At 41.3% G+C, this 13,970-nt stretch overlaps 1 protein-coding gene across 1 annotated transcript; it reads left to right on the top strand.

Annotated features, from left to right (window-relative positions):
* Window positions 1–2,968: 2,968 nt before the first annotated feature.
* Window positions 2,969–12,665, top strand: ggt5a (gamma-glutamyltransferase 5a; the record flags this gene model as incomplete). The annotated part of the gene is made up of 12 exons (XM_080498793.1): window positions 2,969–3,135; window positions 3,525–3,652; window positions 4,304–4,399; window positions 6,434–6,620; window positions 6,718–6,878; window positions 7,115–7,261; window positions 7,476–7,606; window positions 10,327–10,511; window positions 10,805–10,896; window positions 12,058–12,164; window positions 12,326–12,436; window positions 12,519–12,665. 12 exons carry the CDS (start codon window positions 2,969–2,971, stop codon window positions 12,663–12,665), a joined length of 1,659 nt encoding a protein of 552 aa, XP_080354919.1.
* Window positions 12,666–13,970: the final 1,305 nt, after the last annotated feature.

Raw genomic sequence — 13,970 nt, 5'->3', positions numbered from 1 at the left:
GATAGGCTTCTTTTTGGAATGGTTCCTCAATTACTTTAAACGTTATTTATTTCATATAAACAAATCAAATGAAGAACAAGGCTATTACTACAACAAATAATAATTTCCTCAAGCTGTTTTTATGTTCAATTGTACAGGACTTGTATTGCTGTGACATCTTATACTTGACTCTTCTTGCTTCATTTATATTCAGATTATTGTGTGGGGAATCTGTAAACCTTATTATCCCCCCTCCGCTAAAATGTAATATCTTTGTTTTAAGTTCACCTTCATTGTTCTAATGTCTCGTCTTGAAGCCGTGTCGGTGGAACAGTTTTCATGCAAAGCTATTTATCCGTGCTTATAAATGACAGGAAATTCCACGCTGCTATTCCAGTTAAAAAAAATAAATAAAAAATCCAAGGTTTCTCCCAGTACAGTGGCTTTTCTGGTTAAAGTGCAGGTGAACAAAAGATCCTGGTTTCAAATCTCAGCTGTGCCACAAACTACTGCTCAGTTATTGAAAAATGTGTAAAAGTGAAAGGCAAAGTAATATTTTTCACCAGATATTGTTGATAGACACTCTTGTGAACGTTTGCAAGTTCAGGATCAATTACTTGATGGGGCTATTAACACAATATGAGGTCCATTAAGTGACTTCAACAGAAAAATAAAACAACTTTATTGTATTTTGAAGACCTTTCTTCCCGGTATCCGGGTTTTTTCCCCCCCGGTAGTCTCTCGAATGTTGACTTGACTTGTCTAAACGGAGCTCTTCCGCATGTCTGAAGGTTCCGCCATGGACTTTCATTTGACTTACAGTACCTGCAGACAGCATCCCCCAGCATGCACTGCGACCTGAGCCACAGGGCAAAGTCCACTGGAGATACTGGACTTCATAAAACACGAGAGCAGCTTTTCCTGAAGGACTCCAGCTGCAGTCTTCTCTCCTGGAGACCCCACAGTCTGCACATGGACCCTCTTAGCTTCACTCGATGCATTAAACACTTTAAAGTGTGGCTCATGTTTAATATTTGTTTTGATTAACTTCCTCTGAATTGCCAGCGTGTAGACAGGAGCAGGAATCTAATAGAAAATAAGTGATATGATTAGGAAAAGGAAAAGATGCCACTGCAGAAAATAGTAACATCACAAAATAGCAAGAGTTATGAAATAAAAAGAAAGAAACACACAGCACAGACAGAAGAAAAGCTTCTAAATTAAAGTGGCAGGAAGTGTAAATCAGGCATACAGATTAATAGAATTGACACAATCATGTATAAAACATGCATATAATATAATCAGCATACATAAGACAAACAATCCAATCTAACTTTATTTGTATAGCACATTTAACACAACAGCCAAAGTGCTTCACAGTTAAAAGTAGTAATAAAACAATAAAACAAAAAAGGGCAACAATGAGTAAAAATCACAGTAAACAGTGACTTAAAAACAAGGCCACAGTATCACAGTGCTCAATTACTGTTAAAGGCCAACGAGTACATGTGAGTCTTCAGTTGACACTTGAAGGACTCAAAAGACAGAAGTTCTAACGTGGAGAGGCAAACGATTCCACAGACGGGGAGCAGCCACAGAAAAGCCTCGGCCACCTCAAATTTTTAATCTAGATCTTGGTACGACAAAGACCGTCTGATTTGCTGACCTCAGTGATAAAACACGAGTGTGTATATGTATAAGATGGGATAAATAAGACAGTGCCAACCCATTTAATTCTTTAAAAACCAATATTAAAGTCTTAAAAACAATTCTGAAAGAGACAGGAAGCCAGTGGAGTGAAGCTAAAACTGGAGATGTGCTCTCGTTTCTTAGTCCCTGTTAAAAGTCAGGCAGCAGCATTTTGTAGGAGCTGGATAGACGTAAATAAACTATATGATGCATAGATAGATGGTCGTCTGAATAGAATAGAATAGAATATTTCAGCTTCAGATGTAACTATCCCGGAAACAATGAGTTTATTTAGACACATAAAGTTGCAGACATGAATGCAGCTGTTTGTCCGATAATGATACTGTGATAATAAATACAACATTTATTATTCCAACTGAAGAAAGTGATTGCCTTTTTGTCATGTAATTCTTCAATCCCAGTGCTATCTTAATTTACTGGGCGTCATAAAGGGTAAATGTGGCAGGTTTGTGCATTTTGCGTAGATATTGAACATGGTCTTGCAGGTGTAAAGTATCCTGAAATATACATACATGCACAAGTGCTTTGCTTGAACTAGTGGTAAAACTCCATCCTTCTTCCGTCCCACATTATCCATTTCATTGTTGCAGGTACTGGTAAAATACTGTTGTCAAAAACTGCTGAACCACATTTAAAAACCACTAAAAATATTATTTTCAACTGTCGGATGACGTCCTCATTCAGTTCCTCAGACAAACAATAAAGTAGATGCAAACTGCATGCCTTTGTTTATAAATCAGCAAATGTAAATACAAAGCAGCAAATTTCTCCATTAAAAATATACAGATGAAAAAGTTTGACAACCTAAATTAAAATGATAGAATTGCAATGACATGAATTGAAAATATAATTCAAAACATGAAAGAGCATATTGGTCATTGAGATCAAAGGTTCAGGAAATTTGTTTTGACAACTTTTTCAGTCATGCTCCTGTTTGGATCAGTGAGTATCTTTGGTTTGTGATCAATAAAACTTTGATTTGTCCCGGTGACACAAACCCTGCAGTCCCCCTCAAACTAAACTGCCCCTGTTGTGTTTTGGTGAAACATCCTGGCTCACAAGCGACTTGGTTTACAAATTCCTTCCCCCCCCCCCTTGTTTCCGTCAGCTCCAGGCGGGAGGTGGAGCCAGGCCGAGGGGTGGACACTCCTGGTGGGGGCAGCTCTCGGTCATTCATTCAGTCGGTGGAGTTGAACTAATTGAGTTGGAGTCGACTTATGATGATTCGATGAAAAGTGAATGTTCCTGACGGAGCGGCCCGAGGAGAGAAAACGCAGCCATGGCGAGGTCAAAGGCGAAGGCGTACACTTGCTGCGCACTGATGCTGCTCGGCGTGGTGGCTGGAATTGTGTGTGTTGCTCTACTTGTGAGGCACAAGTGTCCAGATGACACGTTCTCACGAGCCGCCGTGGCTGCGGATTCCCTGAGATGTTCAGAAATCGGACGGTGAGTAGCATTTTACGCATTCGACTTTTACGCATGAGAAACGATTGTGCGCGGACACTCAAGAGGTAACAAAAAAAACAACAACAAAACAACCTAAAAAAACTCAACACGGTGTGACGTTTAACATCTACTCTGTTGAACTAACTCATCTTGGAGACTTTCCAGTAAAGTCGCCTTGTGCGTAAAGCAAAACAAATCATTTTGCCTGTTCTGATAACAGTTTTTTTCCCCTCCTACGTTTGGGAAATATCATCCCTGGAAAGAACGCAGACCCATTGAACAATCGACAGACTATGAACATGTTTACATTTTCGAGCTTTGCTGAACGTAAACACACGTCTCCCTTATTTGGGATGCCCATACGTGAAGGAGTGCGTTTTCCTTTTCAGAGACATGCTCCAAAGAGGCGGCTCGGCGGTAGATGGCGCCATTGCTGCGCTGCTGTGCACCTCCATCATGAACCCGCAGAGTATGGGCATCGGAGGGGGGGCCATTTTCACAGTGATGGACAGCTCTGGTAACACAGTCACTCATTCATTTAGGCCAGGGGTGTCGAACGTGCGGCCAATAATGAGGGTCACCGCACAAAGTGTGAGAATCACATAGAAGAGACTGACTGGTGGTTTATAAGAGAGGCTGTTGTTTCCAGTTCATTCACTGGGTATTGCAGTGTTTTGATAAGAGCGGTGGACATTAGGCACCTCGGGGACACCAGATCACTGGGAGCTTGTCGCCTGATTGATGAAGTAGTATGAACATCACTGAGACTGAGTGTGAATGTGTTAAACATGCATGCTGAAAGCTGCAAAATGAAGATGTTTTTTTCTTTATTTCATTTTTTATGTTGCACCGATGAGTTTTGTTAGAATTGGCATGGTGTTTCAAGTACACTTGCTTGATGTATAAGAGCTGAATACAAACGTGAATGTGTTCTTATGTATTGGCACTAAAACAATGTTGAACATTTGAGTTGCCTAAAAAGTTGTATCACAAAGTTGATTATGTTACTTCGTTTTTGCTGATCTGGGCCCTCAACATCCAAATGTAGTGTACATCGTCCCTGACATTAGTTTTGACACCCCTGATATAATCCGTCTAATGCAGCATGTCCAACAAGAGTCCTGCTCTGGGAATCAGGTCTAATTGTTGATATCTCCTCTTTTAAAAGGAAAAGTGAAAGTCATCAACTCCAGAGAGACTGCACCCTCCAAAGTGAAATCTGACCTGCTGAAGTCATGCCCCCAGACCTCCAAGATGGTGACAGGTAACCAATCTCACATCACATCTTGGTTGAGTCATCAGGAGACTTTCTTGTCTTTCAGGCTTCGTCTGTTTTGAAGTATTAACTTACCTGGTCAAAGGTTTCATAGCTTGGCAGGAATTTAGGACGCACCTGGCTGAGGGGGAACAAATACTGGAAACCTGAGCTGCTGCTGCAAACATTTGAAAGCATACATTTGATTCAATTTCATGTGAAAGTAAAACACCAAAAACAAAAACAAAGAGCCATGTGGCCTTTTGCCGCATCACAACTTGCACATACACACGATGATGTGTTTTGTAAACAAATGCAAGTGGAGATTTAAAGCTAGAATTGTATAATATTTCTAATAGTGCATGCACATTATAGCAGGCCATGCCACTGTTGTACACTAGGCGGTGTTGGTGAGTTACTTCAGTGTCCGTGTGGCTTTTCCCTGACCTTAAGAGTTTGAGCTGTGCAGTTCTTCTTCTTTGATTGTTGACGGTATCAGTATCTTTTCACAGTGGATAAATCCCTGCTTATTTCAGAGATTACACTACTGTGTAGCCTTCAGCCATTGTTGTATTAACTGTTCATCCAGCTGCTTCTTTGAGTGACTCAATACACCACCTGGTGGTTAAAACTTATACTGCATAAAGAAAGGGACTGCTGGAAATCTTACTTACCGTAATTAAAAAAAAAAAAGGTTATTTATTTCTGTGCACAGCACTTTGTGTCCTTCTGATTATTTTAAGCGCTTTATAAATAAAGATGGATTGGATTTTAATATCGTCAGGACAGCATAACATTATCATATAGATGATGGTGTCACTCTTTTGATTCTTTGTGCTTTTTTAAACAGGCTGCATTGATTTACAATAAGCAGATAATTACATATTGCACATTTCAGTATGATTAAAAGGACATCTTTGATATACTCATTAAAGGACTTTATAATCCCAAAATACCACACAGTTGCACTCATGTGAGTATTTTGAGAACACAAAGTTCCAAGAGTCACGTTATGACCAGCCGTGACAAAGCATCAATCGTTATCTATCTAAAATGTCTCTCTTGGTTCACAAGCAGCAGCCAGACTGTAAACTGAAGGCCTAAAACAAGAAACAGCTAGGAATTGAGCTCCATGCCAAGACCACACATACAATGAACCAGGACAACTATTAATCTTGGTACAACGTGTACCTAAGCCTATTTTGGTAAACAGGAAAGTATGACCTAACTGAAACCAGGGGAATGCTGCGCAGTCGGGACAACAGGATCAGTCAGGTACAATTGTGTAAAGCGCAGAGGCTCTAAACACCACGTGATGAAAAAACAGAAGAAGACTTTCACCCGTTGTTTGGATTCTGTTTCATAAAAAATTAAATTTTAAGGGGCTAAAACAATAAAATATAATACTAATGTTTAAACCGTCCACGTACTTGATGGCTGTTCGTATTATACAGCAAACTGCATTTACATTCTACCGGCTATCGGCTGCATTCTTGCACTTAATTTATGTATTTAAAATAATATGTCCTATGAAAGTGTGGTTGTTTTTAATGCAAGAGGGGAAATACTATCCATCTGTCTATCCAGTCTCTGTTCCACTTGATCCAACTCATGGGTGTGGGTGTGGGTGTGTGTGGGGGCTGTATCTGATCCCAGCTGATTATGTTAGGAGGCAAGCAGCACATGATCTTGGAGTATTTTAGGAAGCAGAGCAAATTGCAGATTGAACCAGGACTGCGCACATTGTGACTTCTGGCTTTGTCTTTTAACATTTTCATTATGTGCAGTGACCTTGGATGTCCTGAATGGTGCTTATAAATGAAAATGTGTTATTATCAAACCACTGTAAAGATGCAGTATTCAAATTAAATATTTGCTCAATATTACACAAATGATAATACACCACATTATGGTATAGGGACTGAAGTAGCCTTGGATGGATGGAATATCTCATCAATGAGAAAGCCTGGTTAAAAAAAAGTAAAGTAAATATATATGTATAAAAAATAAAAAGGGGTGAAGGTGACAAACTCAATCTTGCAGGTAGCAAATGGATCGGTGTCCCAGGGGAACTTCGAGGTTATGAAATGGCACACAAGCTTTACGGGAAGTTGCCGTGGGCCACTCTCTTCCAGCCGACCATCCAGCTGGCCAGAGAGGGGTTTCCTATCCCTCAGATTCAAGGCCGGTACATCCCGCACTCGGACACAAATGAGACCCAGGCGCTGCGGTATGAAAAAAACCCAAAACAAAAACCCCCCTCACAGTTTCAGTGTGAGGAGCAGAAATGTTACATTTCGTCTTTCTTTCGTTGTGTCTTATTTCAGAAGGTTATTTTCAGACGAGGATGGGAACCTGCTGAAGACCGGCGATGTGGTGAAATTCGAGAAACTGGCCGACACCTTGGAAGCGATTGCAAACGAGGGGGCCGACGCCTTTTATTCTGGCAGAATAGCCGAGGACCTAATCCGTGACATCCAGGAGGCAGGTATTGTCAGACGGGTTTCATCGTGCCCTCTTTTCCAGCTACTTTCAGCGTCTGCCTGGCACAATGATCCGATTACAAAAGAACAAATCAATTGGGCCCGTGAAGCACTGCAGCGATCACTCACACAGTCCGACGTGAGCCGTCTGCACGCATTAAAAGTCTCGGTTATCTCGGGCCGGGTTGTGTTTCCTTCACGTTTGCTTAGCGGGGCTATTCGTTTCACTGTTTTTGCTCAGGAGGAACCGTGACGCTGCAGGACTTGGAGTCGTACAGAGTTATGGTGACTGATGCGTGGGCTTTTCCTCTGGGAGAATACCAGATGTACATCCCCCCACCCCCCGCCGGAGGAATCATCCTCGGCTTCATCCTCAACATCATGAAAGGTCCTGACTGAACTGCAGAGCTGCTGCTCATCGACACCATCACACCACAAACAAGTCTCCCCTATTCTATTCTATTCTATTCTATTCTATTCTATTCAAGCCAATTTAATGCTATTCAATTCATTCATGCAATAGAAACCCCGGTATTACTATTTGAAAGAGGGATGTACCCACAAGAATCAAGTCACAAACATTTTTCTTCTGTTACTTTCAGGATTTTACTTGAATTCGGCATCTTTGAGTGACGATGAAAAGACGTTGTTCTATCACCGCTACATCGAATCCTTTAAATTTGCCAATGGGTTGAAGAAGCATGTCCGGGACCCACAGTTCAGCTCAGAACAAGTAAGTGTCATGAAATACTTCAGTGTATGTTTATTTGAAGATTGTCCCGCAGTGCTACAATACACATAAATGCTCCGTCGTCGCACACGTGGCCATATTTTGCTCGGTAGCTTCAGCTGCTCGAAGTGGAATTGGTTTCAAATCTCTACGATGTTTATTTAGAAGTTCAAATGTTAACAGCTGCATTGGCTCCAGCTCCCCTGAAGACTCCTTTTAGATAAAGCTGCCACAGAAGATGGATGGATGTTTAGTATTTGTGACATAATTGGCACTCTGGGCTTCAGAAACGAGAGGGTTTCACTCTTGCTCTTCACTAATAATCTGCACATCAATCAACCTGAGCTCTCCTCACACTCGTCTCCTGCATAGTGAGCAGATGTGTTTCTCAGCCGAAGTGGGGGAAGAAGGTGTGATGAGGTGCAGACCCCTTATAGCAGGGGTCTGCTACCGATGACTCTGGCGCCATAACTGATATTTTATTTTAGTTTTTTCATTCTGTTGCATGGCAAACACACATTCAGAGACTCTTATCATCACAACTCCTCCAATCGACTGAAGCAGACAGAAACCACAGTGGAGCATGGCTGAATGTAGGGTATGTAAGGAGAGAAGCTCAGTGCAGTGTTTCTCTCCCGGCAGTCTAAACCTTCAGCAGCTTCACCAGAAAATAGTCCCAAGGTGTCCTGAACCGGTCCGAACTGTAAACGTTATACAATAGAAGAGTCTTAAGCTTTACCTGAAAGGTACAGAAACTGTGTTCGCCTTCCTAAGTGGAACTGTGTGTTCTTCATGTTTTTATACGTGACTGCAATACTAATCGCCCTGCAGGGACACAAATACATAGTGAACTGTGTTTACAGTGAACGAAACTGCTGATGATTGTCAACTGTCAGTGTGGAGATCACGTTATGAAGGTTCATATTTAGCAGATCATTAACAGGAAAAGTAATAAAAACACATATTGAGGGAACATATTAAAAAAACTTAAAGTGGTTTGTTCATGAGAAATCTACTTGATGTGAAATACAGGTGAAATGCATATTTTTTTGCGAATTACTCTCAATGAAACAATGTAATACAAATCATCTTGTATTTGAATTTGACACAGAGTGTCATTTTTTTGCAAAAGGTGACTCTGAGCCTTGCTCAGATTCTGACAACAGCACATTTTCTGCGTCTGTTTGAACAGTTTGCTCTTGGAGGATCTGGACATTGGCTCTCCGCCCGCTACTTTTAAAACAAGACAAATTTCCCGTGAAGTCCTTGATCACTTTTGATGCCAAGGTGATGATGGAGTTTAGCTTTGCAGGTGGAGTGGTGTATTGATCCACTCCAGAGGCCTCACTGGCAGACAGATTAGACTGAAACGGTTTTCGGAATTTCATCAGCAATTAAAGTCCGTCAGAATTCCTGCGCCGTGACTGGAATTTTGCTAAACATCCGAAACGTGAACAAATATCTGGGAAACGGTGTCCTTCAGACCCGACACCACAGGTTCTCTTGAGAAAGAATAAGGTTGAGTTGTCAGAGAAGCAAAGAGAATAAGTTCTGCCAACATGCCAATTGTGGCAGAATCAGCTCCAACCCACCCTGATCCAGTCTAAACTGAACACTCCCAACTCTCCGCTCCAGTCGGACAACAAACTCCATAATATTATGTAAAGTCATTAATAAGACTTCTTATAATTAACCGTGGAAAGACAACAATGTTCATAAATATCTTTTTAGATTACATATGTATTTATATTTTAAATTAATGTATTATTTAGATATGTCTAAATCCTTGGATTTGAAGTGAAGCCCTTCATTTTGAAAGGGCAAACTACTTCCTGTCAGCGTGCCGTGTGTCTGGTGCTCAGATTACTCTGGCGAGCCCACACAGCCCACAAAGCACCACGGGAGGTGAAGTTATTTTAAAAGGAATGACTGAACTGAGAGTGGGGGAGGGTATGCATTAAAAAACTACAAATCCCAGCATGCACTGCATGGAGAGGCGCTGTCTGTGGTGCTGGAGGCTGAAGGGACAAAACAAACAAACAAACAACAAAACACAAGTCTTCAGTTCAATGTTCCTTTTGTTTTTCATTTCACCAATTGCGAAACTGCTTATGAAAAGCCTTCTTCATGTCGAAGGTTAAATAGGTTTTGTAGGTACAGAACAGTTAGATTTGACTGGTGGAGAGCAAGAACGGCTCTCTTGGTTGTGAAGGTTGCGGTAAAAGTTTGAACTGCACCTGAATCTGGCCGAGGTTCGCGTCAGGAAGCGCATCCGGCGTAAAACTGACGTAAAAAGATCTGCTGGGGAGACCCCGGAAGGCAGCGAGCAAAACATGACCATGACCACATGACATGATCAGAACTCGGAACTGGCTTCAGGAGACGTAACTTTAAGGAAATGACTTGCATATTTTTCAATAATTGTTTCGTGGTGCTGTAGTGTGGGAAGTGATACTGCTGTGAAATTTAAAAAAGCAACAACCAAAAAACTGATTTCCATGACATGTTTGATCCTTCTGAAAAACAATAGCTGTCATGTCTGAAGCAGAAATAAGAGATTCATAATGACACGTGCAGAAATAGAACCAAAACTGGGACAGTGAGGGATGCTGCAAATCCCTTTCAAGTTCTGATTTAGTATTTTCCTTTTAATCTTTGTGCTTTTTGTATTTTTTTCTCTTGCCCCAATGTGTTTGTTTTTAAACGCTCTGCGTCTCTCACAGATGGCGAAACGATTCACAGAGGACAGCTTTGCCAACCACATGCGGAGCCTGATCAGCAGCAACATGACTCACGATCCCCAGTATTACAACATCACCCCACATCTGGACAGCATGGGCACCACACATGTGTCGGTGGTGGCAGAAGACGGATCGGCCGTGTCAGTCACCAGCACCATCAACCACATGTCAGTATCTGAAGGGCTCCGCTCCGCAGCCGCAAACCAGACATCAGTGTTGTCAGTCTGAGAGTCCGGGATTACTGAGGTTTTAAGAGATAAAGGAACAAGTGTTTTTGTGAAGAGGATCTCTCTCTCCTCATACGATCCCCGCCGTCGTCCACAAAAGACACTTTCTGTAACATCGCAGTTGAATTCAGTCCACTTTCTGTGAAGCATCTCTATTGTTGTCTCTTGATTGTATTGCCGATAAAAGTGTCTTTGGTTCCACAGTCTGCTCATTTGATGCACTTTCTTCACAGATTTGGCTCCAAGATCTTATCTCCAAGCACTGGAGTCATCCTCAACAACGAGCTCTATGACTTCTGTGGGAAAGTTGACAACATCTTTCCTGGTAAACCAATCCAACGTTTGTATTTTTCTCCAAACGGCTCTGAAACTAGGCGGCATGGTTACGTTGTCGTTCCTGCTTTTGCCTCAGAGTAAGAAACTCATGGGTTTGCTGGCTGGATTTTAAGTTGGAATTCTTGTTTGTTTTTTCTTTCAAGAAAGCTGTCTTAAGATGACTGTGTTGTATTTGGTGCAAATTCAATTGAATTGAATCATACAATCACCCATAGTAGGGATTTGGTCCAGCGCCCATTGATCCTGAAGAGAATGAAGCATTAGAAGATGGATGGAATAAAGGAGGAGAAGCGACAAGAATGAGAGTTTAACACAGGAGTAGTAATGTGAGGACCCTTGAATATAATATGCTCAAGCAGTTTTGATTCAGCAGCTCACTTCACAAAATCTGCAATAAACAAACATGAATTGGAAAAAAAAAAATTATTCTCACACTTGGCCTGTAACCCTTTACTGTCCAGCAGGTTGAACATCTGTGGAACGAAATGCAATATTTATCCATCCATCTTCTGCTTCATCCAGCCTGTGGGAAAACCTATTCATGCACAGGGAAAACATGGGAACCCAGACTGCGGTTCTCACTGGAGAACAGGAAAAATGTGTCCTGGACAATAAGAGATCTGCTGCAACGTTTAGATAGACTGTGGAGGCCATTTCAGACCATTTTGATCTGTTGTTATTGAGCTCAGTTAAACAGATTACACAGCTGACCAAATGACAATAATGTCAAAACTGTGATGCAAATATGCACCAAATTCCAGAAGGACTTTCTTGGAGTTTTCAGTAGGAAGTCCTCCTCCTTTGACTCTGAAGTCGGGATGTTTTGTTGGGCCACTTTGGAAGGAAAATGCATTTCATATCAAAAGCAGGACTGTAACTTCCTGAATAGATTGATGTGTTTTTTTTCGTGAGATTTGGCTGATTATTCTCCTGAATAGAAATAGAACTGAGGATTTTAATAGAAATCTTCTGACAATAGTCTCTCAGATATTAAACAAAAGCAAAGGCACATGTCACATTTGAATAGATGCCCTACAAAGCCTCTCAACGGATTGTATTCATAATCATTTTGTTCATGTTCCCCTCACATTGACGCGTCTGAATCGTCGCCGTCTGTCCTGTCAGTCAGCATCCTTTGTTGCGCCTGCAGGGGAGCAGCCACCGTCTTCCATGGCCCCCGCTGTGCTGAAGTCTCAGTCAAAGCTGCTGGTGATTGGATCCACCGGTGGGGGAATGATCACCACGGGGATGGCCTCTGTATGTGTCCATGACAATCACGCTAAGTGCCATTAAGATAAATTGTTGCACACTAGTGCTCCTCACTGTTGTCATGGCAAGAGCTCTCTTCAAAAGTGTTCCTCACCATGTCCGTAATCATCAATTTGCCACGTGACGCCGTATTTCCGTTCGTCCTCCAGGCGATCATGAACCACCTTTGGTTCGGAAAGAGTCTTAAGGAGGCAATCGGTGCTCCTGTTGTTTATGTCGACCCTCAAAATGCCGTTAAGTTTGAACCCGGCTTTGATAAGGTAAGACTATTCAGTTTGTTGGTTTAGTAAAGTAACACATCCTGTTTTTGCTCCGTCTGAATCGCCTCTCTTTGCCCTCCAGGACGTAATTGAGGCTCTTATCGCTCTGGGACACAATCATGAAGCAGCAAAGAATTTTTACAACGTTGTTAACGCTGTGGAGAAGGAGGACGGCTGTATTCGTGCGTGGTCAGACGCCAGGAAAATGGGCGAACCAGCCGGTTACTGAGCCCATGAGTCAATAATTCTGGACTTTTACAAGTTTTGCCGAAGGTTACGGAGACCTTCTTTCACCCAACAAAATGTGCGGCAGATGGTGTTTGTCCTGCCGGAAAATCATTGAACAAAACACAAAATAACAGGCTTCTCCAGCTGCGTACAGCTGCAGTAACGCATGGCAGTTAAACACATGGGCTCCAGACACAACCGACTGTAACAATGACATGATGGGTTTTTCTTTGCATGGAGAAACAACAGCCCACATGTTTGACTGTACCCGACCTCCTGTGACTCGTCTGTTCTCTGTATTTGTACACGTTTGTTTTCTCTTGTGCCTTGTCTCTCACTTTTGCAAACAATTTTTTACATGTTTGTATGAAAAACTTTCAGAACTTTGACTTTTGTTCATCTATTCCATAGTAAAACTGGCTTTAATTTACAGCCAGAATGTTAACTGATATATACTGTATGTCGGGCTATTTTCTAATAATTCGCACATATTTGATGTTTAGTTCTGTTAACTCTTTGTGCCGGGTCTATGATCATACCTTTTGTATGTGGACTGCTATATCCTCTGGCTGTTACATATATGCACATTAAATTATGGATATAGTGTGTCATATACAACTAAAACCTCTATCGTCCAGACCGATTTCTCCAACTGAGGGTTGCAAGTGGCTTGACTGACTTTAGTTGAAGGCAGGGCTCGCTCGCTCGCTTACTTACTCACTGCAGTCAACAATTAGTTGCAAATGAATGTTTTTTTGAGCATTATTATTTTTTTTTTTTTTATGAATTTGTGAAACAGTTAACAGGGGTGTAAAACATAGCATGTGGGCCAATAAAAACATTGATTTGGAAAAAAAAAACACCCAACAAATTCCTGTATCGTAGCAAACACAACACCAATACCTGAACTGAGAGATCAGTGATGCTGCCAAGAAAGCTCACTAAACTCTAAGGCTGAGTTTTTAAAAATAATCTATAGGAGAAGTTGTATTGACATTTCACTGTATTAAGAAAAAGGTTTAATTAAAATTGGTTTCATGTTGAGATTGTAATCATTTTTGGTGATCAGTGTTTGATTTTTTGTGGAAATATAGATATTTTCATCACATATACTCTTTACCACAGGAAAAACATCAAAGTTTAAATTTAAAAGTTATTTTGGCTTTATTTTACCAGTCTAATACATTCATGATGAATGTGAACTAAAATGTAGATTACATTTTTTACATTTTTAAAGAAATGTGCATAATATCGCATAATCAGTTATGGACGTGTTTACAGAGTCGGTCTCTGAAAGTGATTGTGA

This window comes from Blennius ocellaris, assembly GCF_963422515.1.
Source record: "Blennius ocellaris genome assembly, chromosome: 7".
NCBI classification, from domain to species: Eukaryota; Metazoa; Chordata; class Actinopteri; order Blenniiformes; family Blenniidae; genus Blennius; species Blennius ocellaris.
The sequence above is the reverse complement of the archived record's forward strand: the minus strand, read 5'-3'. Positions and strand labels throughout refer to the sequence as shown.